General features: G+C 39.5%; 1 protein-coding gene across 1 annotated transcript in view; it reads right to left on the bottom strand.

The window, feature by feature from the left end:
- Nucleotides 1-543: 543 nt before the first annotated feature.
- LOC115782096 (GRAM domain-containing protein 4-like) overlaps nt 544-27,530 on the bottom strand; it is a 33,134-nt gene continuing 6,147 nt past the window's right edge. Inside the window, exons 2-19 of the mRNA XM_030732107.1 lie at nt 23,164-23,405; nt 22,967-23,066; nt 22,299-22,419; nt 20,280-20,341; nt 20,031-20,163; nt 19,425-19,450; nt 16,873-16,964; nt 16,627-16,718; nt 14,057-14,105; nt 13,748-13,819; nt 13,620-13,663; nt 13,385-13,494; nt 10,266-10,420; nt 7,362-7,509; nt 6,230-6,323; nt 5,760-5,850; nt 5,337-5,405; nt 544-3,729 (exon numbers count right to left, since the gene is read on the bottom strand). Coding sequence (XP_030587967.1) covers nt 3,622-3,729; nt 5,337-5,405; nt 5,760-5,850; nt 6,230-6,323; nt 7,362-7,509; nt 10,266-10,420; nt 13,385-13,494; nt 13,620-13,663; nt 13,748-13,819; nt 14,057-14,105; nt 16,627-16,718; nt 16,873-16,964; nt 19,425-19,450; nt 20,031-20,163; nt 20,280-20,341; nt 22,299-22,419; nt 22,967-23,066; nt 23,164-23,346 — 1,749 coding nt within the window. The 5' untranslated portion in view covers nt 23,347-23,405 and the 3' untranslated portion in view covers nt 544-3,621. The remainder of the gene's footprint in view (nt 3,730-5,336; nt 5,406-5,759; nt 5,851-6,229; nt 6,324-7,361; nt 7,510-10,265; nt 10,421-13,384; nt 13,495-13,619; nt 13,664-13,747; nt 13,820-14,056; nt 14,106-16,626; nt 16,719-16,872; nt 16,965-19,424; nt 19,451-20,030; nt 20,164-20,279; nt 20,342-22,298; nt 22,420-22,966; nt 23,067-23,163; nt 23,406-27,530) is intronic.

Here is a 27,530-nt window from a genome sequence, read left to right as displayed (position 1 = left end):
ATTTCCCAGAATTGAATTCATTATTATCAGGTTGTCCTAAAAGCTCCTGAAAAGCCTTCAATGCTGCAGCGAGAGCACTGACAGAGCATATTCTCTCATACTGGCTTCTCTTTATTAGCTCCCTATTAATGTAAATCTAGAAATGAATTTAACAACCTGCTTCTCACATACAAGGTCTTGAATATTCAGGCCCCATCTTATCTTAATTACCTCATAGTAATCATAGTTCTTCCTTCCCACTGTTGCTAAGTGCTTGCTCATAGAAGTCATTTGATTGTTGGGATTTTCTTTTATTTATCTTTTCTATTATTATAGGGTCCATACCTTACAATATGAAGCACCTTGAGGCGACTGTTGCTATATAAATAAAATTGAAATTAAATGAAATTGAATTGAATAAAAACAGAATGCAATAATTTGCAAATCTCATCAACCTGTATTTTATTCACAATAGAACACAGAAAACATAGCAAATGTTTAAACTGAGACATTTTACTGTTTCATGAAAAATATTATCTTATTTTGAAACACATCTCAAAAGTTGGGAGTGGGCAACAAAAGTCTGGAAAAGCGGTAGTAAAAAGAAACAGCCAGAAAACATTTTGATACTAATTATGTTAACTGGCGTCAGGTTAATAACATAAAGGAACTTTTCATCTGAAAATCATTAGAGTTTAAACTGAAATCTCAATCACAGATAAGTGTCTGATCAACACCGAAATACCGATGAACCCTGACAGTGTGATGACAATGACATTGGAATAACACTGATTCATAGTTGTTCTGTTATAGCTGAACAGTCATTAATTTATAGTTGACTGGGACCCTGATTTGGATAATAAGAAGAAATGTTTGGCTTCATAAATGTGTTGGACAAGGAAGTTAAATTGTGATCTGAGATATTCACTAAGTCACTGCATTTTATTTACTGCACAGCTGCCATAAGCTCTTAATATGTTCTTAGACCTAGCAGCTTATCTGAAAACATATTTTAGTCAATGTTTAAAGAGCAAGAATTGTGTTGTAGTTGAATGGATTACGGTTCGTGTCACTGATGACTTTGAAAAGAGAATGCACTACGCAGGATTATTAGCTCTATGAAATGGGGTTAAAATGAGCTCAATGTGTAAAATAATTTTTTTAACTCTCACTTTTTCACAGTGAAAGCTTGCAAATACGTATTGCATGTTTTCAAAATGTTTTTTTCTTAAATTTAAAGTGGCTGGTACTTTATTAGGTATGCCAGTGGCCAGCCAATATATTAGGTACACCTGTGATGTCACCTACAGCCTGAAGCAGTTACTGCACTAAACAACAACCACACACTGTTACAGTAACATATTTGATTTTACTTAAACACATAATATACATCACATTTCAATAATAGAAATTACACAAATTTAAAAAAAACATTACACCTATCCATACAAGAGACCATTTTATAAAACTCTTAAATCCAAAAGACACAACATGAGGAGAGAAAAATGTTCACAGTGACATCAGCAAAACAAAAATTAAACCCGAGCAAACTGCAGACAAAATGAAGGGCATTTAGAGTAAAAAAAAAGAAAGTCAGGAAACAATTTTTAAAGTATTTGGCTGAGGCATGATGGCATTAGCAAGCAGTATAAAGTTTGCAAAAAAAGACCAGTAAAAATCGTTTAACTATACTGAAAACTACAAAAGAGCAATAATTTGGCAATAAAATTTTTTTTGAGAGGTACTAAAACTAATGATATATTCTACTTCACAGCAATTTTATTTGTTAAAATTTGTCAGAATTTATGTTTATGTAAAAGAACAGCTTGCTTTGGAGACTTTTTTTCTCCAATGAATTATTAAAATGTTTGAAATCTGAAATGTAAAAAAAAAAAAAAAATATTAAATCCAAGTATTAAATAAAATATACTGCAAACTATTAACTTTAACTTTACTTTAACATCTGGCTTAATTAAAAAAACACAAAATAAAATAATGAACCAAAATATATATTACTTTATTCAGATGTTTAATGTCATAAGAAAACAAAAGCTTTGAGATAATATTTTTTTTTTAAAAAGTGCTTTTTTAGTGCTTTAACTGATTTTAGTTTAAGCTTGGTGAAAAGTGAATGCTAAACAAATACAATTGTAATGTTTGAAGCTCCCCTGTGGGATTCAGATTCGTGGCTTATTAATTGTAAAAGTAACTCAAATTAAGCAAAAAGAAAACCATAATTTTGTGGTTTACACTAAATTCCATATCTCAAAATAAATAAGTGCTGAACATTGATACAGAATGCAAACACTTTACACAATATAATAACTGACTGTAAGGCTTAGTTGCAGTAGTACAATACAGAGTCATATGATGATCGTTTTTACAAATCCCTGAAGACACTAATGAATAATAATGAGGTTGAAACTCATTTGTTTGCCAACAGTGTAATATACAGTAATGAAACCCTCCACCTACGTTTGCCTTGTTATGTGGATTTCTTGTGAGATGCTTTTTGAAAGAAGCTATAAAGACATTATTCCTCTGAACATTTTGGGGTTTGAACTGTGAGTAAGACATTTGATGGACATTTCCACTATTTTCTTTTTATACAACTGGAAAATATTGAGTCTGATTCAGACCAACAATGAAAACAACTCTTTAAAGTTCCGCTTTTCATCATCTTCCTGATAATCTTGCTGTAGACAGATATCCATCAGTCAGTGTTTATAGCTCAAATAATATGTTTTGGTAAGCAAAGCCAAAATTAAGTCTACCTCTAAGTTTAATTTCATAGTCATTTTTTCCAATTGTTGAAATGTTCAATACATAATATATTAGAAAACAGTAAAATACATCCATTCCAGTTTCTCAAGAGTGCACAGTGTCACTAATCAAAAGGTCATGTTTTATGTAATTAGCAGTCCAAACCTGAATATGTTCAGTTTACAGTGATAAAAACACAGTAAAGCAAATAAAGAATATATTGGGAAAGCTGCAGACTGAGAAAAACTGGTGGTTTTGATTAATGAGTGACTTCAATTATTATTCTGTTATAATTTTCTATTAATCGCTTTCATTTTTGCAGCACAAAAACACAATGTGGTAAACTTTCCAGTTTTATATACCTTTGTGGAAGTAAACTGAAGCCTGCAACCAGTCACATGACAAACCTGACAAACTGCAGGTGAAAATTTATTTTAGCTCACCTGCTGATTTTACTATGTGAACAAAAAATGAATTTTTCTAGATATTCTAGATTTGTCACAATAAAAGGCTAACAACTATGGGAGGGATTGAACCTCTTGATATTAAGTCTGCACAGGAAATTTAAATGACTGAAATGCTCAGCAGGGATGAAAAACAGAAGACTTAACACTTAGAGAGAGAATGCAAAGTGCTCTCATTTGTGGATGCTTTTATTAAATCCTTTTAGAAACAGTGATTGGCAGCAGACCATCTGATACTGACAAGAAATCAGTGATTGGTTGGAATCAGCTGATTTAATATCAATCACTAATATACTGTCACTGAATTGTTTAAATGGGTGATTGACGAGAAAAGACCAGCACCTGAAACTGAAGTCAGCAGCCATCAAAAGACATTTCAGTGTTTGTGGTTAAGGCGGCCATTGTGAAGGTCTTACTATGTCTCTGGTTTGATGGCTGCAGCCATGGCAACAATCTTTGTGTACTGAGTGTAGATGGCTTCAAATGCTTCGTCTCTGTGCATCATCGCGCCAAAGACCAGGGGCTGCAACAGAACAGAGGAACCTTAGAGCCAGCCTCAAAGATACGTTTCTTTACTTAAATCATCTCATTAAGTACTATTTTAAGGTAGATGCTATTTAAGTGAGTATTTCTATTATGCAACATCAAAGTCAACAACAGAAGAAAAAAAAGACTGTTTTTTTGGATAAATATGACCTAAAACTTTATCAGATTTCCATAAGACATAAAAGAGGCTAAAGAGAACCCAATTAAACATATAAAATTATATAAAATGTAACATTATGATAAAATTAATACAGTAAAACAGTAGTGTGGTTTATTCAATGAAGGGGAAAAAAAATCCAGCAGAGATTTAAACAGAGTTTGACTGGCACATGCTGAATGAATGCATACATTACAACCAGAACAGGAGAGAGCAGAAGAGATTAAGAGCAGCAGATTGATGAGACACCCAAAGAACAGGAAAGGTGAGGAAGAGGTGAGCATCCAAAAGATGAGCCACAGCTGATACAGTTTCTCACAGTTTAAAAGGGCCATTGTAGATTTACTCCTGCTGAAGCTGAAGGAAAACTCAAACTGCACGGACTAGGTAGTGCACTGTGGCTGAATTGTGACTTAATTTTACTCTGAAATAGGCCAGAGTGTTTCAAGATGCTAGCAATGGCCTAGCTTAATCTCTAGAGCCTGACCAATATAAGATTTTTAAGACCGATACCGATATTTGTTGATTTAAAAATCTGATGTCTGCCAATCTATTTTTCTTTTAGATGCATGAAACATAACTAGATTTCTCTAACATTGGTTATGTGTAGTTATTTATGCATCCCTACTAAGATGATAACACATTTTAAAACTAATCATGTTTTATTGTCACAGGTTGTACTCGTTTATGCTGCCTGCTCGGTTCAGCTGGTTATTGTGTTTGTAGCATTACCCTCTGGTGGACAAACTATGCCACATCAACACTCATAACGTAAGTGATGGGTTTTTCTCTTTGTTACCTTTTTTGATTTTCCATTTACTGCCTTAGCAGTCAGAAGACAAAAAAAAAAAAACCTTCTAACTGACATGCATAAAAAACTACTTTCATTTTTTCTCCCATATAACCACACTGTGTCTCCAAAAGGTAGGGCTAAGGTTGGGGGCTGGAGTTGTCACCAGTGATGAATTTGACCTCACAGGGTTAAGCAACAGGCTGCTTACAAATCAACCAAAGCAAAAAAAAAAAAAAAAAAAAAAAAAGTGTTACAACTTTGATTATAAATGAGTAAAACCTTTAAAGGACCCTTCAGTGGCTTAACATTGATATCAGGGTTCAGTTAGTTGCAGGAACTTGTGTATAAATTTCTTAATAGAAGCAGATTTAAAGGAACTAGAGAGCAGCAAAAGCTTTTTTTTCTTCAGCAGTAGGCTTTGCAAATATGTGAATATGTGCTTTCTCCCCTTTTACTAAGATTACAACACAAAAACCTTCTTACAAAATGATGATTTTAGAAACAAAATTATTTAAAAATGTGATCCATTATTGTTGACCAACCAACCATTATTTAAAGTTAAACTTTGCTCAGAGAAAGTTAAACCATTAAAATGTTACTCATACATCTTTGTTATTTTGAAGTGAGCTCTTACTTTTTGGGTGGATGGCGTCGCAATGGAGATCCCCATCCCAGATCCAGGAAGCACCGACAAAACTTTGTACTGTGAGGAACAGAGCAGATCCAATCCACATCCAGACCAATTTCATTCCAATTAATAAGCACAAATTACTAATAACATATTTGCAATAACAGCAGAGATGAGCGAAAGCTGCAGAAGCTTTTACTCTATTCAAATCACAATGGTTTCATTTTCTAAGAATTCCCACTGCAGTGTAGTCTGATGACATGCATGTTGTTGTTTTCTAATCTAATCAAAGACACTGAAAAGTTTGCACAAGTGAGTTACAGAGGCTTCATAAACTCAAGCTAGACAGAAAATTACAGCAGGAATTACTCTAAAATTGAATATTATAACCTATAAAGCAGCAATAATATTCCTGCAGGAGACACTTACCTTCTGGATGTCAGTGATATCGAGCAGCTTGATGACTTTGTTTCTCTTTGAGGATCCGGACCTGGAGCTGGAGCTTTCGAAGCACAGGTTACTGAAGAGACAGAGGAGACTCAGTTAACTCCCACTCCTACAAGCTGAGCCAAACCCTGAGCAGATCCCAATCCCAGTCAATCAAACAGACCTCAAGGAATGCTCTGCAGTGATGATTATGATTAAGCACCCAGAACATTTATGGCACCAATCCACTGAGGATCAGCAACATTGGTGTGGTATCAATGCAGACCCCAGTGGAAACTTAAAGAGAAAACCCACCACAGCCCAGTTCACCCTAAAAGCCAATTGACAATTCATAAATAAGAAAACCCAGCCTGGAAGTCTGATATCACTACTGTTTATATTTATTTTCACTCTGTGTGACAGATGCGACACAGTGGCCTTCCTGGTCTGCTCATTCTGTCAGGGTGACTTACTTCTCAGTGACATAGAGCACTCCGTTGCGGATGTAGTCTGTCGGTGTCTTCCTGTCTCTGTTAATAAGGCAGCAGCGCCAACCGTTCTCACACACTGAAACAGTGATTAGAATAATTAAAACAGTTCTGGTCAGACAACAGCTGACATCACCAGAGTTAGTAATAACTCTGCAGTTAATAAATCATTTAATATTTCATGTAACAATTCAATTTGATTTGATTTTCAATTCGATTCAGTTTTATGTATATAGCGCCAAAATCACAACATGGTACAGACTCTGCAATTTACAGGACTTGGAAAGAGGAAAATGATTTTCTGGTCCAATAAGATAAAAACTAATCTCGTTAGGCAGAAATCTAAGCTCCATGGAGCACCTTCTTCTTCTGGTTAATACCATCGCTACAGCACTGTGGTCGAAACATCCTGAGACAGAGAGAGCGGTCAGAGCTGAGGGAAGGATGAATTCAGTCAAATACAGAGAGATTCTTGAAGAAAACCTTTCCCAGAGTGCAGCAACCTGAAACTGCAGGGAGTGCAGCCTAACCCCTGCACCTAAATCCCACAGAAGATCTGTGGGCTGACCTGAAATTCAGAGGTTATGCATGTAACTGGACAGGGCTTGAGAAGATCTGCAAGGTGGAACTGTCCAAATCTCAGTGTGCAGAGACTTATTCAAGAAGCCTAGAAGCTCCAATCACTGCCAAAAGCATTTCTATAGAAGTACAGACTCAGCTAGAGTAGAAAAGTGCTATAAAAGAACTAGTCCAGTTACCATTTGTAAATTAGAAAAAGTAGTTTTAGATTCTTTTATGCATTTGTAAAACTTTTTTCTCCTCATCTTCAGGTATTGAATGTGCACTGTTGGCCATGAATGTCAAATTTATCAGTTCAAATTTACACTAAAATAATGTGTGCAAAAAGGGAAGTGGTCTGAATCCACTGCTCAGTATAAGAACCACAGAGAATGCTGGTCTGTCCAACACTTCAAACTAAGTTGGAAGTATTTACCTCTTAATTAATTTTCCTCCTTCAATATTGCAAAACCTGTATTCAACAATTCAGTTCACCTGTCGCACACTGAAAAACACAACACTTAAAGTCTTTTTCAGATGTCTGTAGTTCCTTCCTCACCTGACAGAGGGCGCTCACTCTCTGGCAGGTTGAAAACCTCGTGAAAAGCTCCTCTCTTGGTGCTGTAGTATCGCCCTCCATCCTCATCCCGGTTTACACCTGGAGGAGGTGCTGCGGTGAGGCTGCTTCGGCCCGTCGCTGCTGTAACCTGAGCAGGCAGACAGAAGCAGAGACAGAATGTACAGATCAACAGCAGTAGCCGTGTCCTAAACTTCACCACAGTCAGATACAGTACTGTGCAAAAGTCTTGAGCCACTCCTTTCTTTATATTTTGCTTCTAGTTTCTTGCAACTTTTTATAGTGGTCTTTCTCCAGGCTTTCTGAAGTTCGTCTGAGGTTTTTTTTTTTGGATATTTGCTGCTTTTTCCCGCATTTTCAGTCCAGTCCTTGTACATGACCATTCTCACAGGCCTGTTTTGGGGTTGTTAATCCACCTAACACTGACATATGACTTTTTCAAGCATAGAAATGGCATCTAATTCAAGGGATAAACCAGTGTTGTGTCTACACATAAAAGATCACTTAGCAAAGAAAAGATTTCAGATTTTATCTTTAGGCATTTGGTTGTGAGCAGCCTGTTCCAAAAACACAAAATTTGTTCCCATTTCTTTAGTTTAGTCTACAAAACATGCAGAAGATAGTTGTTTGACAGACACAAAAAAATTTGAGTAAACTGGACAAGTGGAGGACAAAGGAAGAAGTGGCATTACTAAAAAACTATCTACATCAGATGAACAGTATCTGACAGACACGGGAACTGAAAGACGCCTCTGGACCTTTGGTTGATCCGTCTACTGTTCGCTGAAGCCTCATCAGAGATCTCAGTATAAAGGTGGCTGTCAAGAAGCCAGGGTTTGTTCCAGCAGTAAGAAACGGTTTCGTTGTCATTGGGAGCTACACTAATGACTAACAATCCAGCCTTGGAGCAAAACTTAAGGTTTGCATATGTGCAATAACAGCAGACAGTAACCAGGGAGAAAAGGCTGAGGTCTTTTAAATGACACAATAACTGGTGTGAAAGTCAGTAGCAAAAGGTCTTATGAGTGGTGCATTCACAGCTGCTCGACAGCAACGTTAAAATTGTTTACCTACATTTTAATTACATCCACAGTATTTCCAAATTACAAAGCTATTCATATTTCTGCCCTGAATTTGGACAGGATGGAAGAAAGGACTTGATAAAGTATTTGTTAAAAAAATTCCTCATTAGAGGAAATGTTGTGATCTTTTAAATTCCTGTGTTAAACAGTATTAGTGTGTCTGGCCGGTTTCATTTATAATATTCAAGTTTTCAAGATTTATATGTAAGACCAAAAAAACTTTTAAAGTGCAGCCTGAAGGTAAAATGGGCAAATTTCCATTCACAAACAGAAAATTCTGGGTTTGCCATGAAATGAAAATTCAGCCAAATAATAGAACCTAATCATGAACCGTCCAGTTAGATATTAGCTTCTAGCAGGTGCATCAGTATTCTTGATATGTTAGTTTATAAATATCTTGTGTTTTGTTCTTTTCTGTAGGAAAACTTCCATTTGCTCTTACTATGAATAATCATCATACACAGAACCATAACTTTGGTACATTTGAAGCTGCTACTTTACTCATATCTCGCCCAAAAATGTAGTCAGGTATGCCGAGAATAGAGAGAAATGCAACCATACAGATCCAGATCAAAATGTTGTTGGTTACAAATATTATTTGTGTCTGTTAACACAAATAACATTTGTAACCATCAGCAACATTAGAACCACCTTTTTTTTCTCCACTCTTTGTTCTACCCAAATTTCTGTGATAGGTTGGAGCAAGAACACAATACTTGGGGGAAGACTTTTGGAGTCCTGTGAGTTGGGGTTGGCTCTTCCTTGGATGAGGCCCGTTCCCACAGATGCCTGAGCAGAGCAGCATTTAACGAGTTCGGAAAAACCTTGGACTCTTTGTCCTGATTCAAGTCATTACTGAGTAGTTTCTCAGTTAGGGTGAGGCACACTGTCCAGCTGGGGAGGCTGGTACATATCAAAGCAGCATTCATGTGAAGGTCAGGACCCAAAGCATCTCAGCTGCACCCTTCATGTGGAATTTTTACCTATTCTGTATAACCACATAGCAATCTTTAAACAGAAGATCTGTAACACTGTGATTATTCTGGATTTCTAATGTAACATCTTCTAGTTTGCTTAGCACCTATCCCAAAGAGGTTTGCTGGTGACCTGGTGTTTGTTAAGCAGTTAACAAGATGCTCAATCATTACTTCACCTGTCACTGCCACTGTTTTTAATTACAATTACAAATCTAATACAATTGGAAAAAGAAGACATCAAAACTTTATTTATCTTACCTGAAATTTGGTATCAGGTCTTACTAGAGGTACAAAAGCTCAGTTAAACTTACAAATTCAGAGGAGATCAGTTCTACATTTATCTTAAGGCTGGAGCAAGAGGAAAGGTCACCGGGTCATATAAATCTAAAGTAGGGACAATCTGACTAGTAGGTGCAGCAGCAGGTGTCGGGATGTCTCACTCTACAAGATTTTAACCAGACAGACCATCACTTCAGCAGCTGATTAATTACAGCAAGTGATGTCAGTCAAAATATGTGATGACATCTCTCAGCACAGCACACACACACTATGGGCCTCTACACTGTGTAAATATAACAAACACACACACAGAGCACAACCCTACCTGTTCCCACTCAGACAGCTGGGAGAGAAAAATACAACAACTCAGACCAGTAAGAACCAGTAACACACTGATCCAGTCTGTGCTGGTTTTACCAGCCTATGATCTCAGCACAGAAAGGTTTGTTCCTTATGTCATGTAACAGAATTTACACAGACTAACAAACCGGTGCTGAGATCTGTGAGCTCTGTTCTGTGTGTGGGTGTATTCAGAGATTTGGACTGACCCGTCGGCCCTGCATAGTGTTGCTGCGCTCTTTCAGCTGCAGGTCGGTGGGTAAATTTGTCCAGATGATGTAGGGGGTGTCGAAGCGCTTCCTCAGCTTGGGACAACTCTTGAAGATGAAGTCAATGATGAAGAACTTGATACCTGCGTATATAGCTGAGGATGAGAAGGAGAGGGAGGAGGAAGAGTCTGATCAGACACACTGAATCTCACGCCTGCACTCTGTGTACAAGAATCTTTATTTATAGTCATCAAACTGTTACATCAGTTACATGTCAGAGCTGTGAGTTTGTCATCTCATTTCAGAGTATTTACAAAATAATTTTGTTTGCTGTAAAAAAAAAAAAAAAAAAAAAAAAGGTGTGTTCTGGCATTTTTTTGTATTGTTTAAATAATAGTTGAGAATTAAGGTGTGTGAATAAGAAAAACACAGGCGAAAAGGTGAAGTTGTAAGGAGCAGAGGTAGTGAGAGTGGATGAGTTTAAATACCTGGAGTCAACTGTCCAAAGCAATAAACAGTGCACAAGTGAGATGAAGGAGAAAGTGCAGGCAGGGTGGCGTGGGTGAAGACAAGTGTCAGGAGGGATTTGTCACAGAAGGATAGCAGCAAGAGTGAAAGGGAAGGTTTACATGATGGTTTTGAGACCTGCTATGATGTGTAGTTTGGAGCCGGTGGTACTGACAAAGACAGAGGCGGTGCTGGAGGTGGCAGAATTGAAGATGTTAAGATTTTTGCTGAGAGTGACCAGGAAGGAAAGGATTAGAAATGAGAATATCAGAGAGTTGAGCAGTTTGGAGACAAAGTTAGAGAGGTAAGGTTGTGATGATGTGGGCGTGTGCAGAGCAGGGATAGTGGATATATTGGACAAAGGATGTTTAATTTGGAGCTGCCAGGCATGGGGCAAAGAGGATGCCCATAAGGAAGATATATGGATGTAGTGAAGGAGGAAACACAGAGGGCTGGTGTGACAGGAGAGGGTACAGGGGATTGGGTGAGAGTGATCTGCTATGACGACCACTAAAGGGAGCAGCCAAAAGAAGGAGCTGACTGCTGCATTCCCACTCAAAGTACTAGGAGCCTTCATTCCCATTAACTTTTCTCAAGTAACTAAAAGGTTTATTCAGAATGTTGTTCAACTACATTGCTGGACTTAATAGGCAGTTGTCTACAGTCTGTATCACAGCCACAGGTCTACGTGCCTTTTTAACAAGCAGTAATCTGCACACACAGAGCATCTACTGTGGTCAGGAAGAAACATAGCTGTTTTCACACAAGCACTTGTAGCCCTGAACTTTTATGGTGCACACAAGACCACTAATGTCTAAATGCATTAGCTGGTCTTTACCCTGCTAGGTCCCAAGTACGAGGTTTGTGTGATGTTGGATTGTGCTGATGTGGGAAAGGCACAGCTAATATTTCAGTGCATTCACCGCTAGTGAGTGGGTATCATATGGTAAATGGACTAGTTCTTATATAGTGCTTTTCTACTCAGTCTGTGCACTCAAACAACATGTTTACATTTACCCCATTCACTTCCATGATTAACTAAGCTAAGTGCTTTTATTATCTAACATTCACACTTCAACACTTGCGTCAGAGAGCAACTTGGGGTTCATTATCTTGCCCAAGGATACTTTGACATGCAGCCTGGAACAGCCAGGAATTGAACTGCTGACCTGCTCTACCTCCTGAGCCTGAGCTACAGCCACCCCTACTGTATGCTCTATCCATGCAGTTCCCTTACTAAACCACAATGAGTGTTTCCAGCAGTGTCACTGTATCTGAAGGGGACCACTTCCTGTTGCTGCTAAAAGTGAGGAACTAAAACAGTTTTTTACTTAATTCTCCCAAAATTGTCATGAATGAAAATGCCTTACGCATTTTAAAAATGTAAAAGTTGTGAAACCTGCAAAAAACTTCTGACTTACACTTTTATTTTTGTCTAAGCCGTTTCCTTTCTTCACTCAGCCCCTAACCTGCTCTACCTCCTCTGCTTGCTCTCTTATTCTTTTTATGAACTGGGCATCAAGTTCGGATCCTTAAAGTAGCTAAATTTCACCTGCTACTGTGAAAATAACCAAACTCCAAGTAGGCCACTTGACCAATCAAAGCTGTAAGTTGCTATGGCCTACACCCTACACTATACACTTTTGTTCCCAGAGTCAGAATGGAATTAGGAGAAAAGGCTTTTGAATATGCTGCCCCCTTTCCTGGAATAATCTACAGGAGAACCTGAAATTGTCCATATTAAAGGATAGAGAAAATGGTTCTCTTGGTCAGTGCTTTTGAAGTTGCTAATTCCCCCACAACTTAATTTAGACTCTTGGAAATGCAGCGTCCCTCCTAAAGATTCCCATTCTCTGTGGAAAAATGTTAACATTTAAGTTCGTAGTCCCACAGTGTGTGTGCACGCTCTGTAAAAGAATAGTATTTTTCCTCTCCCAGTTTATTTTCCTTTAGTGGATATAATTTATTCTGTTGAAAATAACTTTTATTCTGATTTTTATAAGTGTACTACACTGATTTCAATCTCAATATGGGGGGAGAATGACAGCATAAAACTTGATAAACTGTCAAGAATCAGCCATGAGGCAGGCAGGAAGGAGGACCCCAACGCAGGATATGCCAGACGGGTAGGATATAAACTCGGCTTTATTTGGCAGAGCTAACAAAAGGCACAAACAAAATCAAACTCCAGAAAAACAGTGAAAACTGACAGCGGCAGGATGGGAAACAAAGAGCAAGACGAAGACAAGACGACAACAAGCACTGAAAACACGGGACTTAAATACACAGGAGGATAACGAGGGAAGTGGAAACAGCCGGAAACACAGGTGACGCTAACTACAAGGACAAGACCACGGGAAACAAAACTGAACACAACAGACAGAGACCGGACGACTATCATCATAAAACAGGAAGTAACTTAACATAGTACACACTGATTTGACACCTGACGATATTGACACAGAGGGATAACAGGCACCAGCACAACAGAACACAGGGACACAGAAACAGCGAAACCATAACAAAACAGAACTATATAACCAGAACATAACACACTGGCCACCGGCCCAGGACCACGACAATAAACTTTAAAATAAAAAAACTGTTTTTACCTATGATGAATCCCACAAGTTTGTATGGCAGCAGGCATGAGGAGATAAAGGCCAACCACAGACCAACGTACAGCTTCTGAGTCAGCTCCGGCTTTACCCACATGAACAGACTGTACCACACACAGACACACACACACACACACACACACACACATACACACGATTAAGAATCTCTGTAAATGGTTCACCAGTTCTTTCTGACCCAAAATGTGAAATTGTGTGTAGAAAAACTTACTTCTTTATTTTCTCCAGGATGTTGGCCATCTTTCCAAACAAATTCTGTGAGGATGTAACAATAATAATTAAATGTGTCAGGAAGCATCGTTTGTGATTTAAGGCCTCTCACTGTCCATCGCATCTCACCTGAGCTTTCTGAGCGACATCCAGAACCAGCTGGAACTTCTCAGACACAGTCAGGTCTTCCTTAGGAGGCTCCTGAAAAACCAAAGTGAGAGAGCAGAGCAGAGCACCTGTTAAGGAGAACTTTTAATGTACTTGTACTGGCAAAACCTGTGCAGTAGGTGGAGGTGTTTGCCTGTGAGATCAGCAGCAGTTTGGGATTTCAGGCCAATTTTGTATGAATCATTTCATAACAAAATGCTTATTATGAAGAAAAAAAGAAAAACTCGACTGAAGATGAGGAGGGGGCCAGAATAAAGGGAGATTTCTCACCACTGGCTCTGAGACTTCAGGTACGATGCTCCACTGGATCCTCCAACCTCTAAGAGAATCATGGGAACATACAAGAAAATATGATGACCTTCACTGCCTAATATGCTGTTTTGACTCATCAATGCACCAACTGTGAAAGCCCTCAAATGGTATCAAGCACCAAGAATTTTATAGTGGGCCCTTTTATTCCTGCAAGTTGCTATTCAACACGTTCTGCAACATGGTTTGTCCCTTCTCTGACAAACCTGAGTATTTACATACTCAACTCAAATTCTGTACAAGTTTTGCTCATTTTGAAGTGCTCAGACCAAGTCATCTGATCATATTGATTAGGACTTTAACCCTCTCAGATCCTTCCAATGGCCAATGCGCTGACTTTAAGAGCCAACTGTTCGCTTAACACATACAGTGGGGGAATTTGGATTCCCTGCTGAATTTGTAAACTTGCTCACTTATGAAGAAATGAACAGTTTCTAATTTTTATGGTAGTTTAATTTTAATGGAGACAAAATATCAACCAAAAATCCAGTTATAAATTGATTTGCATGCCATTGAGTGAACTACATGTTTGATTCCCAAACAAAACATGACTTAGTACTTGGTGGAGAAACCCTTGTTGGCGGTAAGACATTTCTTACATTCACCAGGTTTGCACACAGGATTTTGGCCTTCTCCTCTTTACAAAAACTCTCTAAATCCTTTAGATTTCTTGGATGTCACTTGGCAACTCGAAGCTTCATCTCCCTCCACAGATTTTCTATAGGATTGAGGTCTGGAGACTGACTAGGTCACTCCATGACCTTAATGTGCTTCTTCTTTAGCCACTCCTTTGTTACCTTGACGGTATGTTTTGGGTCATTGTTGTGCTGGAAGACTCAGCCACGACAAGATTTTATGGTGCATGGCCCCTCAATGTGGCAAAGTCATCCTGTACCTGTAACAGTCTGGGCTTGTCTGTGGGGATGGTGTTATTTCTGTGACGCTCAGCGTTTCTCTGAGTCATTTAGATCAGTGGTTTCCCAAAGTGTGGGCTGCGGCCCCCAAGGTACTGCAGGAAGGCTGCCATAATAACAGAAATTCAGTTTGAAATTACTCACAAGTATGCATAGGTAAATATTTATATAAATGTATTTATGTACATAAAAAGTGAATTAACACTGGTAATAGGAGGTGGTTAGATTGTGATTTACTCATTACGCTGACTTAATTTACTGCTCTTTTATTTAAGTTTGTGTCCGAGTGACAACTGGGTCACATATTGGCATTAGCATTTTACATGTAACTGGGTAGCAGTTAGCAATTTATAGCCAACAGCCTGTGTTGTTTATGTTTATTGAATCAAACGTTCAAGGAATCCATCACTTTCTCTTGTATTTTGATTAGAGTGAAGACAGGCTTCTAGCCAAGACAATTTCACACAGTGGTCCTATCGGACGGCCGGGGTGAAAGGGGGACCCACGGGAGCTTCTGGTTTTTAAGCGGGCTGCAGCACTCTTGACTTTGGGAGGCACTGATTTAAATCTTCACTGGCAAACTTAAGATGGGCCTGTACATGTGTCTCCTTGAGCAGGAGGACTTTGCAGAATTTCAATCCATTATGGAGTAGTGTGTTACCAGTGGTGTTCTTGGTGACTGTGGTCCCAGCTACCTTCAGATCACTAACAAGCTCCTCCTATGTAGTATTGGGCTGATCTACTACCTTTCTCATGATCATCCTCACTCCATGAGGAAAGATCTTGCATGGAGCTCCAGACCGAGGGTGACTGATGCTCATTTTATGTTTTTTCCATTTCCGAATAAACGCACCAACAGTTGTCACCTTCTCACCAAGCTTCTTGCTGATGGTCTTGTAGCCCATTCCAGCCTTGTGAAGGTCTACAATCCTATTCCAGAGGTCCTTTGACAGCTCTTTGGTCTTGCCCATAGTGGTTGGAAGAAATTGATTATGCAGACAGGTGTCTTTTATACACATAGTGAGTTGAGATCAGGAGTATCTGTAATTGACTGATTGATTGTAATCTGTGTCACATGGGCACTCAGCCAATCTGTGGGAGCCAGAAATCTGGCTGGGTTGTAGAGGATCAAATACTTATTTCACTCAGTGACATGTAAATAAATGTCTAACTCATGCAATGCTGTGTGCTATATAAATAAGATTGTATTTGACTCAACTGAACTGAATAACTATTTCCTCCACTGTAATTTATGACACTCACATATGAATGCATTCATAGATTAGTTAAAAAAAAGGCATTCAAAAAGATGCCAACTATTATTGAATTTGCGCTAGATTTAACACAACATCAGGTGTTTATGAACAAAGTGTGAATTAGATCAAAGACTCTACTGAAGACAATACCTCTAAAATTAAAGCGAATAATAGCACATTTGTTCATCAATTAAAAAAAAAGAAAAATCAGAGACAAAGGAGCAATTATGCCTGATAAACTTTGTCTATATTACATCAAAGACTTGGTACTGGACTTGGACCTGATTTAACACTTCTTTCTTTTGTCTGGTTCTGATTCTAGCAGTGTGATTAGTTCAGAGTGGGCGAAGCTTGCACTAACTTGGCAATGAGGTAATTCAAGGACAGGCGGAGGATGGCGAGGAACAGGAACATGGGGATGGCCCAGCCATTCCACGCCACATACATGTAGATCTGTGGAGAACACACACATGTAAACGAGTTTGTTTTTGAGGCAGCCTGTCTGTTTTATATTGTGACTGGCGAATGCATTAAAATCCACCTTTAGAAGAACTGACTGCTGAACATCTGTCTTCTGTATTGCGTGTGTGTGCGTGTGTGTACTCACAATGAAGGCGATGGCTGATGTATAGACAGAGTACCAGCTGGATAAGGCAGAAAGGTTCCTCATGAAGTTAGTAACGGGTCTGAATCCTCGTTCTGGAAATAAGAGAGCAGACCAACTGACATCAACTGAATTAATCACGACAAAGGAAACATCAGCTCTATCCAGGCTTTTCTTTTGTGTGTTTATGCATTTGGCCTGGGTTTAGTATATCTGAAGAGACACGTATTCTGTCTCAAACCCAAACTGTTAAAACACTAATCGCGATTACATCTGCTAATTTCAGACCACTACTCCTGTCAGTGTCCCCCTTCCATTTCTTTACTTACTCTGTGAAGCACATATTGAAGGTTCTCTTGAAATAAACCATTTATCTCCTTGGATAGCTATGAAATAATAAGAAAATAGGCCATATATATGCAAATGTCCAATTACTTTTGAGCTCCTGAAAATTAAGACTAAAAAATGCCTATAATGCCTGAACAGTTAATGCAATTTTTAACCCCCTGAATTAAAGCTGAAATCACATCTTAAGTGTTTGATTTTCAGATTTACTGTGATGGTGTTCAGAGGCCAAATTATAAAACCTGTGTCACTGTGGGGCACACAGCATTGTCTGTGGTCACAGTGTTTCACATAAAGCCCTGCTTTACAAGTTTAAATGTTTATTACATATAGTCTTTTTTTTTTTTTTTTTTTTTTTTTTTAGCCTGTCATGTCTGGCATCTTTCACAATCGGAATGATGATCCGAATGCACTGATGTACCAAACATATTTACTTTGACAAGAACAGCTCTATATGTTTCCTATAGGCTCTTCTTGTTAATGTTTGCAATTTTATTTTTATTTATTTATCTTTTTATTTAGTTATTCATGCCAAGTCTGACAGGCAACAAGGAAGGGGCAAGAACAAGAGGTGGGGGGGGGAGAAAAGGAAGAAAGGAGATAGAAAAAAAATAAAAAAATAAAAAATAAATAAAAGGGGTTGATATACTCACACACACACATATACACACACACACATCCATACACACACCCATATGCACCTACATATACACACACACACAAACACACACACACAAGTTTATTGTTTGTAGTAATGTGTGTGTATGCGCCTTTCTCATGCAATGTATTCGATAATGAGGGCGAGAAACTGCAACCATGCCCCCCGCGATCCAGAGGCAGATAGGGAAGGACCCAGGGGACCCAGGCCATCCACAGCACAGGAGCTCAGAAGACTTGGGGCCACACATCCCGATGGCAACCGCGTACACTCCCCAGAAGAGGAAGGAGGGAGGCTACAGACGGAACCCCCACAATCCAGGGGCTAGAGTCCAGAGAGCCAGAGACGACGGGCAGCCCACCCCCCCCGGCAGGCCGGCACCCCCAGCACGAGCCAGGCATGCGGCCCCCGAGGCCCCAAGCGCCCGAGAGCAGCCCGACACCCGGCAGAGCCCCCCCACGCGCCAAAGAGGCCCAAGCCACCCCCAGGTCACGGCCGCCAAGGGAGCAGGCCAAAAACCATGCCGAGACATCCGGCCACACATCCCGGGACCCACGGGCACCCACACCCCAGGGGCGGCATTGACGACCAGTGGGGAGCAGCGTGGAGCGGTAGGGAGGGGTAACTCCCACCCTCCGTGTCCCACCGGTGCCAAGGCTTGGCAAGCCACCAACCCAGGCCCAGCTGTCCACACACACACACTCTCACAAGCACGCACGTACACACACACACACACGTACCAGTCATTCCCTCATGTACACACACGCACATACACACGCACGCACATTCGCATGCACCAGTCACACACTCATGCATACGCACATGTAACATACATGGACACCTAATGTGGGAGAGCGGGTACCAACACCAAGCCAGCGGCAACCCAGGGAAGCAGCCAACCCAGCCCCGAACAATGAGCCAGTCCCCATCCCAGGCGGGGTGCATGGAACTGGGGTGTGAGAAGACCCGCCCGCCCCCTCCTCCCACTCAGCGTGTTGGGGGGGTGATGTGAATGTATGTACTGAGAAGAATGTGTATGGCTGTGTGAAAACTACAGTGCTTTTAAAATTGGAGGGACAGATGTAATATGAGCACTGAATAACAGCGCCCATCCACACCGTCCCCCCAAGGCCCTCAATGTCTAAAATGTAAATAAAATTGAGGTGCAGGCAGCAGTGAACAGACAAGTGGGGCCACCTCAGCAGTGCCACCCACTAACCACTGTGTGACACACCTGCCCCCCAAGGCCCTATATGTACTATGATGTGTTGTGAGCTGTATAATGCAATTAAAAAAGGAGGAGTGGGACATCACGCAGCACAGCGAGCAGCAGTGACCCCCATGTTTATTACATATAGTCTAATTAACTTGTTTTAGGAAAAATGGAAACTTAATTATTTTTATTTGACATGCTGTACAGACTTCCTCTACTGATTAATTTGCCCATGCTTCTACTTAACTCTATCAGCAAATACAATGCACCTACACCCATCTGTACATCTCACTGTCTCCACACAATGTGGCATATTAGATCTGATAAAGAAATACTTACTGAGCCGTCTCATGTTTTCAGTCAACCTGTGGATTAGAAAAAAGATAACATGATAAAAACGAACATAATAAAAACACGTGGTGCACATATGTGCACAGTGGTGTAATGATTCGAACTGCTGCCTCTCAGCAACAAGGTGGGCTTGCTCTTACAGTCCAAAGACATGCATGTTAATGTAGAATTACCAGTTAACCAAACAGTGTCAGCTGAAATGCAATGATGAGCTAGTACCTGCAATAAGGCAGAACTGCTACTGGTATGAGGATGGGAGGTAGATAAAGTGCTTAAAGTTGATAGAACAAAGCATTGTGTGATTGTATGGTTAAAGTTCAGACAATTTCAGGAGCATCAAGTTGAAATAGTTGAGTTTTCCTTTCTTTCGTGTAGCACACATGACTAAATAGAATGTTTCAGATGTGTCTGTGGGAAATATTGTGTGGTTTAGGTGATAATTCCTTGAAAAGTTTAGGGCTGCTGAGTGTGGGAGTGTAAAACAATTTACGTTCATGTGATGATAAAAATGTCAGTTCATGTTTTCAGTTCTTTAACATTACTGTTCTGCTGCGTACTCAGAAGTCTGCACAGACAGTTTCAATTTTTTCATACCTTTTGGCACTCAGCGGTTCCTCCGTCTCCACTGTCATTTCCTCTGGTTGGAAACGGAAGTCTTCGATGTAAACACCAAAGCGATTATAAAGCCATTTCAAGAAAGTGTCAAACAGAGTGTCCTTCTGTTTGTCTGAGGAGAGAGACAGAAGGGAGTGAGATTATACAGTTCAATCCTGTTTCTTCAAACAAAAGTGAATGAATAAAGATAGAACATCTCCAAACAGTGAGAGGGCACAGATCACACACCGCTGCCTGCAGATGATGGAAGAGACGGGGCTTTAGGTGTCTGAGATGGTGAGTCTTCAAGTCTGCAAGCAGGTGGAAACTATGTCAGTCCAGTGTAAAACCATATGAGATGAGCTCAACAAATTAAATTGGTCCCATTATACATTTTCTCATATATAGAAACTTGATAAAAGTTTCAAAATGAGTTTCAGTACAAAAACTCAGGGTTCAGGCAGACCAGTAGCCCCACCCAACTGCTGCTCAAACATGTAAGCCATGGCTTACAGGGGGGAGGAGCTAAAATGTCTTGTTTCAGACAGAGGATGAACTGAGGGGCTACACCAAAGCCCAGTATGATAAAAATTGATGTTGAATTGTGAATTATGCAAGGCGCCTTTAGTGGAGTCCAAGAATAAATTTTATTAATTTTTGACCAGTGGTGGGAAGTAACAAAGTAGAAATACTTCGTTACTGTACTTAGATTTTTCAGGTATCTGTACTTAACTTGAGAATTTATTTTTCTGACTACTTTTTACTTTTATCCCTACATTTTTACACAAAAACAGATTCGGAACAGACTCGTTACTTTAGGTTAAACACATCTGAGAAAAGTTTTTATTTCTGGTCACTGCGCTGTCAAGTGTAAATGATCTGAGCCTAAATGGCGGAACAATAACACATAAGAGACAATCCTACTGGCGTATCCTCCATCACTGGGGCTTATTGCATACAAAGAGATTAAAGAGGAAAAACCATATAAATTATGTATCACTTATAGTGCTATAATCAGGGGTTACAGTGGGCCGGACTGAGTGCCGATGTCCGTAAGTTGTACTTGCAGTACTTCCAGCATCTTAGCTAGTGCTACTAAAGAGGCGTGAGCATAAAGGGAGTAACTTGGCGAAGGTAATTTTAAGTGAAACCTTTCTAAATGCTCAACAAATATCAGCAAACACAAAAAGTGTCAGCAGTTTATCACACAGCGTGTCTGCTAGCTAAAAGAAGAGCTGCTGTATTTCCAGGGAGAGAAAAGAAAGAGAGAGAAGTTCACTCAGAGATGGAGAAAGATGTAAGAAAGAGGACAGGAGAGGAAGAAGAGAGGTTAGATTTAAAGGTAAAACACTGCAAAACAAACTGAGGTATGCTAACTCTGTGTAATTCAAAGATTGTATGAAAATACTGCAGTTTAGTGCATGATAAACAGGTCAGCTTGCTGTACTGTATTTACAGTAAAGCTCTGTGTTGGACTGGTGCACAGAGGCTGTGTTCATGGTCACAGTTACAGGTTACATGAAGTGCAGCAAAGATGAGTTTGAATCAAAGCTGCTGATACTGAGATTCATTCACTAAATCCAACATTTCTACAGCCTGTATGCTGTCAGTGTAGGGGATGGAGATCAGCTCAGACAGCTGTGAAATGCTGGGTTACATCTTTGTGAATTCAGTTCATCCACACAGAGCAGTAAACCTCAGAGCAGCAGCAGCAGGTCAGCTGATCATAACCTGCACACCAGCATCATTTACTGAACCTCACAATAAATAGCTGTGATTCTTCTCCGCAAGCAGAGTCACTACAACTGATCTTAGTGTTTATCCACCTTCTGAATCCCACTGTAACCCCTGAGTATCCTCATTTTTGCGTTTAGGTGTGGAAGCACAGTCACCCTCTACTATGTAGGACACAGAAAATAGAGTGGTTTTAAATTCCCTCTCACAGCTTGTGTCCTACAGAACAGATTCAAGCTGAGTACATTCGATAGAATTAAAATGTAGACTGGATTATGCATTATTTTTTATTATTACAATAATATATAATGAGGTTCAGTTAGCTTTACACAAAAAATAGCAGGTAGAAATGTCCTCTGAAGAGCTACTTTTACTTTATTACTTTGAATACATTTCAGAGCCTGTACTTTTTACTTTTACTTAAGTAAAGAAGTTGAACCAGTACTTCAACTTTTACAAGAGTATTTTTTAACACAAGTTCTTGAACTTCTACAGAATGTCTGTGCCACCTCTCTTTTTAAACCTATAACACACCTGGATTTCAGGGTATCGTTGATCTTCTGTTCCAGCTCGATGCGTCTGCAGCGCTCCTTTTCAAGCTCCTGCTTCAATAAATCCACATTGGACTCCTCTTTAAGTTTTCTCAGCTCCTCCTCTGAAACAGACAATCGCTGGAAGTTAAAAGTGCTTAACTGGAAATGGCAAAAATTAAGAAAGCTGGACGAGGAGGTAGACTGAAACTTTTATTTTATTCCTATAAATACTGTTAGTATTTTTTTGGAGAAGGACATAAATGACTTATTCACCAAAATGTTTGTGTATATGTGTCAAATGAGGTCAACAGGGTTATTAATAGCTCTGTGTGTGTGTGTTACATAAAAGGACAAATATTGACAGATTACAGAGCACTATTGGGACTGCACCGTGGGATGTTTGACACTGATAATAAACTGATGACTGGGGAGTTGAAATGTAAAATCATTGGTTTCTGCACAGCTAATGGATGGAACACTTTACTCCATTCTTTCCAATTCCTCCTGCTTTGTTTTAATGTGATCATGATAAAATTATTTTAACTGAAAGGTTCACTTGAGTGAGGGGAATGATACCTGACAAATAGCCCAGCTCTTGGTCTGATTTGTCACTGGTTGTTTTTCAAAATAATACTTGACATATGAAGATAAAATTCACAGAATACTCACGCAAGTAGTGCTTCTCCAGCAAGGCAATTTCTAAGTGACCTTTGACCTCATTTAAATCTGTCCTGTCATCCAGAGCTGCAGAAAATGATACTGGACCAGCCTTAGAGAGAGCAGCAGCAAAGATAATAAGCAACATAAAACCAAAGTTTTTTAAAAAAAGAAGTAAAAATACAAATTTTATCTGTGTATTTCTGCACCTGAACGTCACCCTGCTGCTCTCCCTCTGCCTCCCTCAGTTCCTCTGGCTCTCTGACGGAGATGCGAGGTTTCATCACGACCTCCTCGCTGCATTCTGTGTCGGATGTGTTGGGCGACTCGGCCATATCCAGGAACTCATCCCGCCGTCCCCTGAACCGGATCCTGTCCAAACGCTTCAACATGGTGGGCACTGCAGAGTCGAGTCTCTACCTGAGCATGACTAACGCCTCGGCCGCAGAGACTAGAACAAAAGAGAATCAATTTATTCATGGAATTAACAAGATTAATTGTCTGCTTAGCACCTCCAAGTCTGAGGCCATGGTCCTCAGCCAGGAAAAAGGTGGAGTGCCCACTCTGGGTTGGGAATTAGTTGCTGCCCCAAGCGAGGAGTCTAAGTATCTCTGTGCCTTGTTCATGAGTGAGGGAAGAAAGGAGCAAGAGATTGACAGACGGACTGGTATGCTGTACCGTCTGCGTGGGAAAGAGAGAACTGAGCGTGAATGAGAAGCTGTCGATTTACCAGCCAATCTACATTCCTACCCTCACCTACACTTGATTAATACCAAATTAGTACATTTTTTTTATTGTTGGCCTAAACTTTTTATAACTGAATTAGTTGAGACAACAAGTGTGTTCTTAAATTCTCTGAAGATAGATAATGAATTAACACATAAATTCTAGTTGAGTCAACTATTTCCCTACTGTGCCTATTGAAGAAGAAGAAGAAGAAGAAGAAGAAACAGCCTTTATTGTCCCGCAAAGGGAAATTTAGGTGTAACAGCAGCAAAAATGTCAAAACACACTAGCTCAACTTGTTATATGTTATTGTTATATTGTTATTCAATCAACAAGTTACTGTATATTATGCTCCTTCAATCCTGGGATGTACATGAATAAATTAATGCTTAGCCAGCTACTTATTTACCTACAACCAGACGTGTGACTCGTCCTTTTAAGAGAACATGTGATGCTTTTGGCAAGAGAGAGTACAAGTATGCTGCCTTTGATAATAAATACTACAACCCATTTTCTTTTAATATAAGCAATAGTTTTAGTGCTCAGACAGGCTGGAAGAATTTTATTAAATAATATTATATTTTATTTAAATATGTTTTCATCTCGCTTTTGGCCTTTGTACTTTGGCCAGCAACAACACCGCTCTCACACCCACACCCACGCACACTTGTAAAAAGTTCTAGATCAGCAATCAAGTAAGCACGAGCAGCATGATACTTAGAGTGTTTTTAAGACACAAATAGTACTGTAAATTAATGCTTAATTTTCCTGAAGTCACATAACAGGAATTGTGGGGATTGTTTGGAGAATACCCACTGTGTGTAAATGAGCAGTTTTACTGTTTTTCAGGCTAGCTTTAGGTTCAGCATTTAGAGTTTCTCCAGTCTTTTTCCTTCAGTCGCAGAGCATCACGTGATGTCACAAAAATGTGACTGGTCAGTTTCAGAGATGGTCCTGGAACAACATTAATTAGTATTTGATAAAGATCCTAAAACAGCCCAGCCACCCCGGACACTCTCTCTTCTCCCTGCTCCCATCAGGCCGGCGTTACCGCTGCCCGAGGACTGAGACTAAAAGGCTGAAGAAGAGTTTTTACCCACAAGCCATCCGTCTGCTCAACTCTGAGCCCTAACTGGACTATTATTGCACTATGTAAATATTATAATATTCTATAATTCCATGTAAAAGTGTGTATAGTGTATAGTATATAGTGTATAGTGTGAATTACTTATTATTAATATTATTATTTATATGTGTGTGTATATATGGTTGCAGGTACAAAATACATTTCACTGTGCATTGTAGTGTGTATAACTGCGCATGTGACAAATAAACACTATCTTATCTTATTTAGTCATAAAAAATTTGTAATCAGTGTAAAATATGGAATATGTAAAGGAATTGTGAGACACACTTCAGTGTGTCTCTCACTTGGGCTAACTGGACCTCAAAGAGAAACACTAAGTTGACCCAGCAACTATAAAAAGTGCGCTAACACAATATTTCAACTTGGAGAAAAGTTGGGTCAACTTGACCCAAGAAAAGTAAATAAGCTGCGCTAACTTAAAAACTGGAATGATAAAGTTCAATTCAATTCAATTTTATTTATATAGCGCCAAATCACAACAAACTGTCGCCTCAAGGCGCTTTGTATTGTGGGTAAAGACCCTACAATAATACAGAGAAAACCCAACAGTCAAAACGACCCCCTATGAGCAGCACTTGGCGACAGTGGAAAGGAAAAACTCCCTTTTAACAGGAAGAAACCTCCAGTAGAACCAGGCTCAGGGAGGGGCAGTCATCTGCCGCGACCGGTTGGGCTGAGGGGAGAGAAAGACATGCTGTGGAAGAGAGCCAGAGATTAATAACAATTAATGATTAAATGCAGAGTGGAGTATAAACAAAGTAAATAAGGTGAATGAGAAACAGTGCATTATGTGAACCCCCCAGCAGACTAGGCCTATAGCAGCATAACTAAGGGATGGTTCAGGGTCACCTGATCCAGCACTAACTATAAGCTTTATCATAAAGGAAAGTTTTAAGCCTAATCTTAAAAATAGAGAGGGTGTCTGTCTCCCGAATCCAAGCTGGAAGCTGGTTCCACAGAAGAGGCGCCTGAAAGCTGAAGGCTCTGCCTCCCATTCTACTCTTAAGTATCCTAGGAACCACAAGTAAGGCAGCAGTCTGAGAGCGAAGTGCTCTATTGGGGTGATATGGGACTATAAGGTCTTTGAGATAAGATGGTGCCTGATTATTCAAGACCTTGTAGGTGAGGAGAAGGATTTTAAATTCTATTCTAGATTTAACAGGGAGCCAATGAAGAGAAGCCAATATGGGAGAAATATGCTCTCTCTTTCTAGTCCCTGTCAGTACTCTAGCTGCAGCATTTTGGATCAGCTGAAGGCTTTTCAGGGAGCTTTTAGGACAGCCTGATAATAATGAATTACAATAGTCCACCCTAGAAGTAATAAATGCATGAATTAGCTTTTCAGCATCTGTCAACTTAATATTCAAATTGTGTACATGTTGTGTCAACTAAATGGCAACATAACATTCTTTTTGCCAACATTTTTTTAACAAAGTTGAGTAAACTCAAAAAAGCTGTGCAACTTGTTACTTTACTTTACTTTTTCATGGACCTACCAATTTTTTATTTTTTTTTACAGTGCATGGCCACAACTGGAAACTAAGGTTCCTTCCTATGATGTCACCCTTAGAAATAGGATAAGAAGATCAATGATTCAGGAGGGGCTCAGAGTAGAGCTGTGTGTCCTCCACATTGAAAGGTTCAGCATTTAGAGATGGTTTGGATATCTGACCAGGATGCCTCTGGGTGCTTCCCAAGTGAGGTCTTTGACAGACCCAGGCCAGAAGATGGATGGATGGATTACAACCTCAAATAGCTCTATCTATCTATCTATCTATCTATCTATCTATCTATCTATCTATCTATCTATCTATCTAACCATCCATCCATCCATCCATCCATCCATCCGAGGTTGTAATTAGAACAGTGGTTTTTGATGTTTAGAATGTTTACAATATTCAACATATCAGTTTAAAGTGTCAGCACGTTCATACCTGTTAATTACCACTAAAAACAAAGCTGAGGCTAAGGTATTTTGTTCAAAGACTGGATGGGTAAATCTAACAGACTAACAGAACTGAGAAGAGTTGAATCAAACAGAATCAGAATCTAACCAGGGAAGAACTCTTTAGTTACAGCTGGCAGAGAAAACCCATGCAAACCCTGAGTGAACATCCAAACTCCACACCCAGAATTCCTTAGCAATGAGGAAGGCAGTTGTTGAAAAGACAAATCCTATCTTTAACACTTATCTCTACTTGAGTGGAAATGAATTCTGTCAAAGGGTACTTTCTCACCGTATGGAAGATTACTGATCCTGTTCTAAAGAAGTCAAAACAAAAGAAAACTTACATGTTCTGACAAAATTCAAGACTATCATCTGGTCTTAGATAATAGGTTTCTTATACTAACAAAGTAGGATGTTGTAAATTAGCAACTGTGCTGCAGTTGATGCAACATTTTTGATAATCACTTGAATAAACCTGAAAGTCTGCACTTCAATCACATCTTGGTGAAAAATTACAAAAATTATGTAACCATCTAAATATTTATGGACAATACTGCATGTGAGAGCTTCACATGCTCCACGTGTTCTGACATCAAGTGTGTTTTTTGAGATTTAATTATAGTTAATTATATATAGTCAAACCAACTCATTTTAGGAAAAATGCAAACCTAACCTGGTTTGATCTGACATGCAGTTCGGAGTCCTGAAAAAGTCTATTCTTGAACCTCTGCTGTCTGCCTAAGCTTCCAGACCAC

Source organism: Archocentrus centrarchus, chromosome 6 (genome assembly GCF_007364275.1).
Source record: "Archocentrus centrarchus isolate MPI-CPG fArcCen1 chromosome 6, fArcCen1, whole genome shotgun sequence".
NCBI lineage: Eukaryota > Metazoa > Chordata > Actinopteri > Cichliformes > Cichlidae > Archocentrus > Archocentrus centrarchus.
This window is presented reverse-complemented; position numbering and strand designations above follow the sequence as displayed.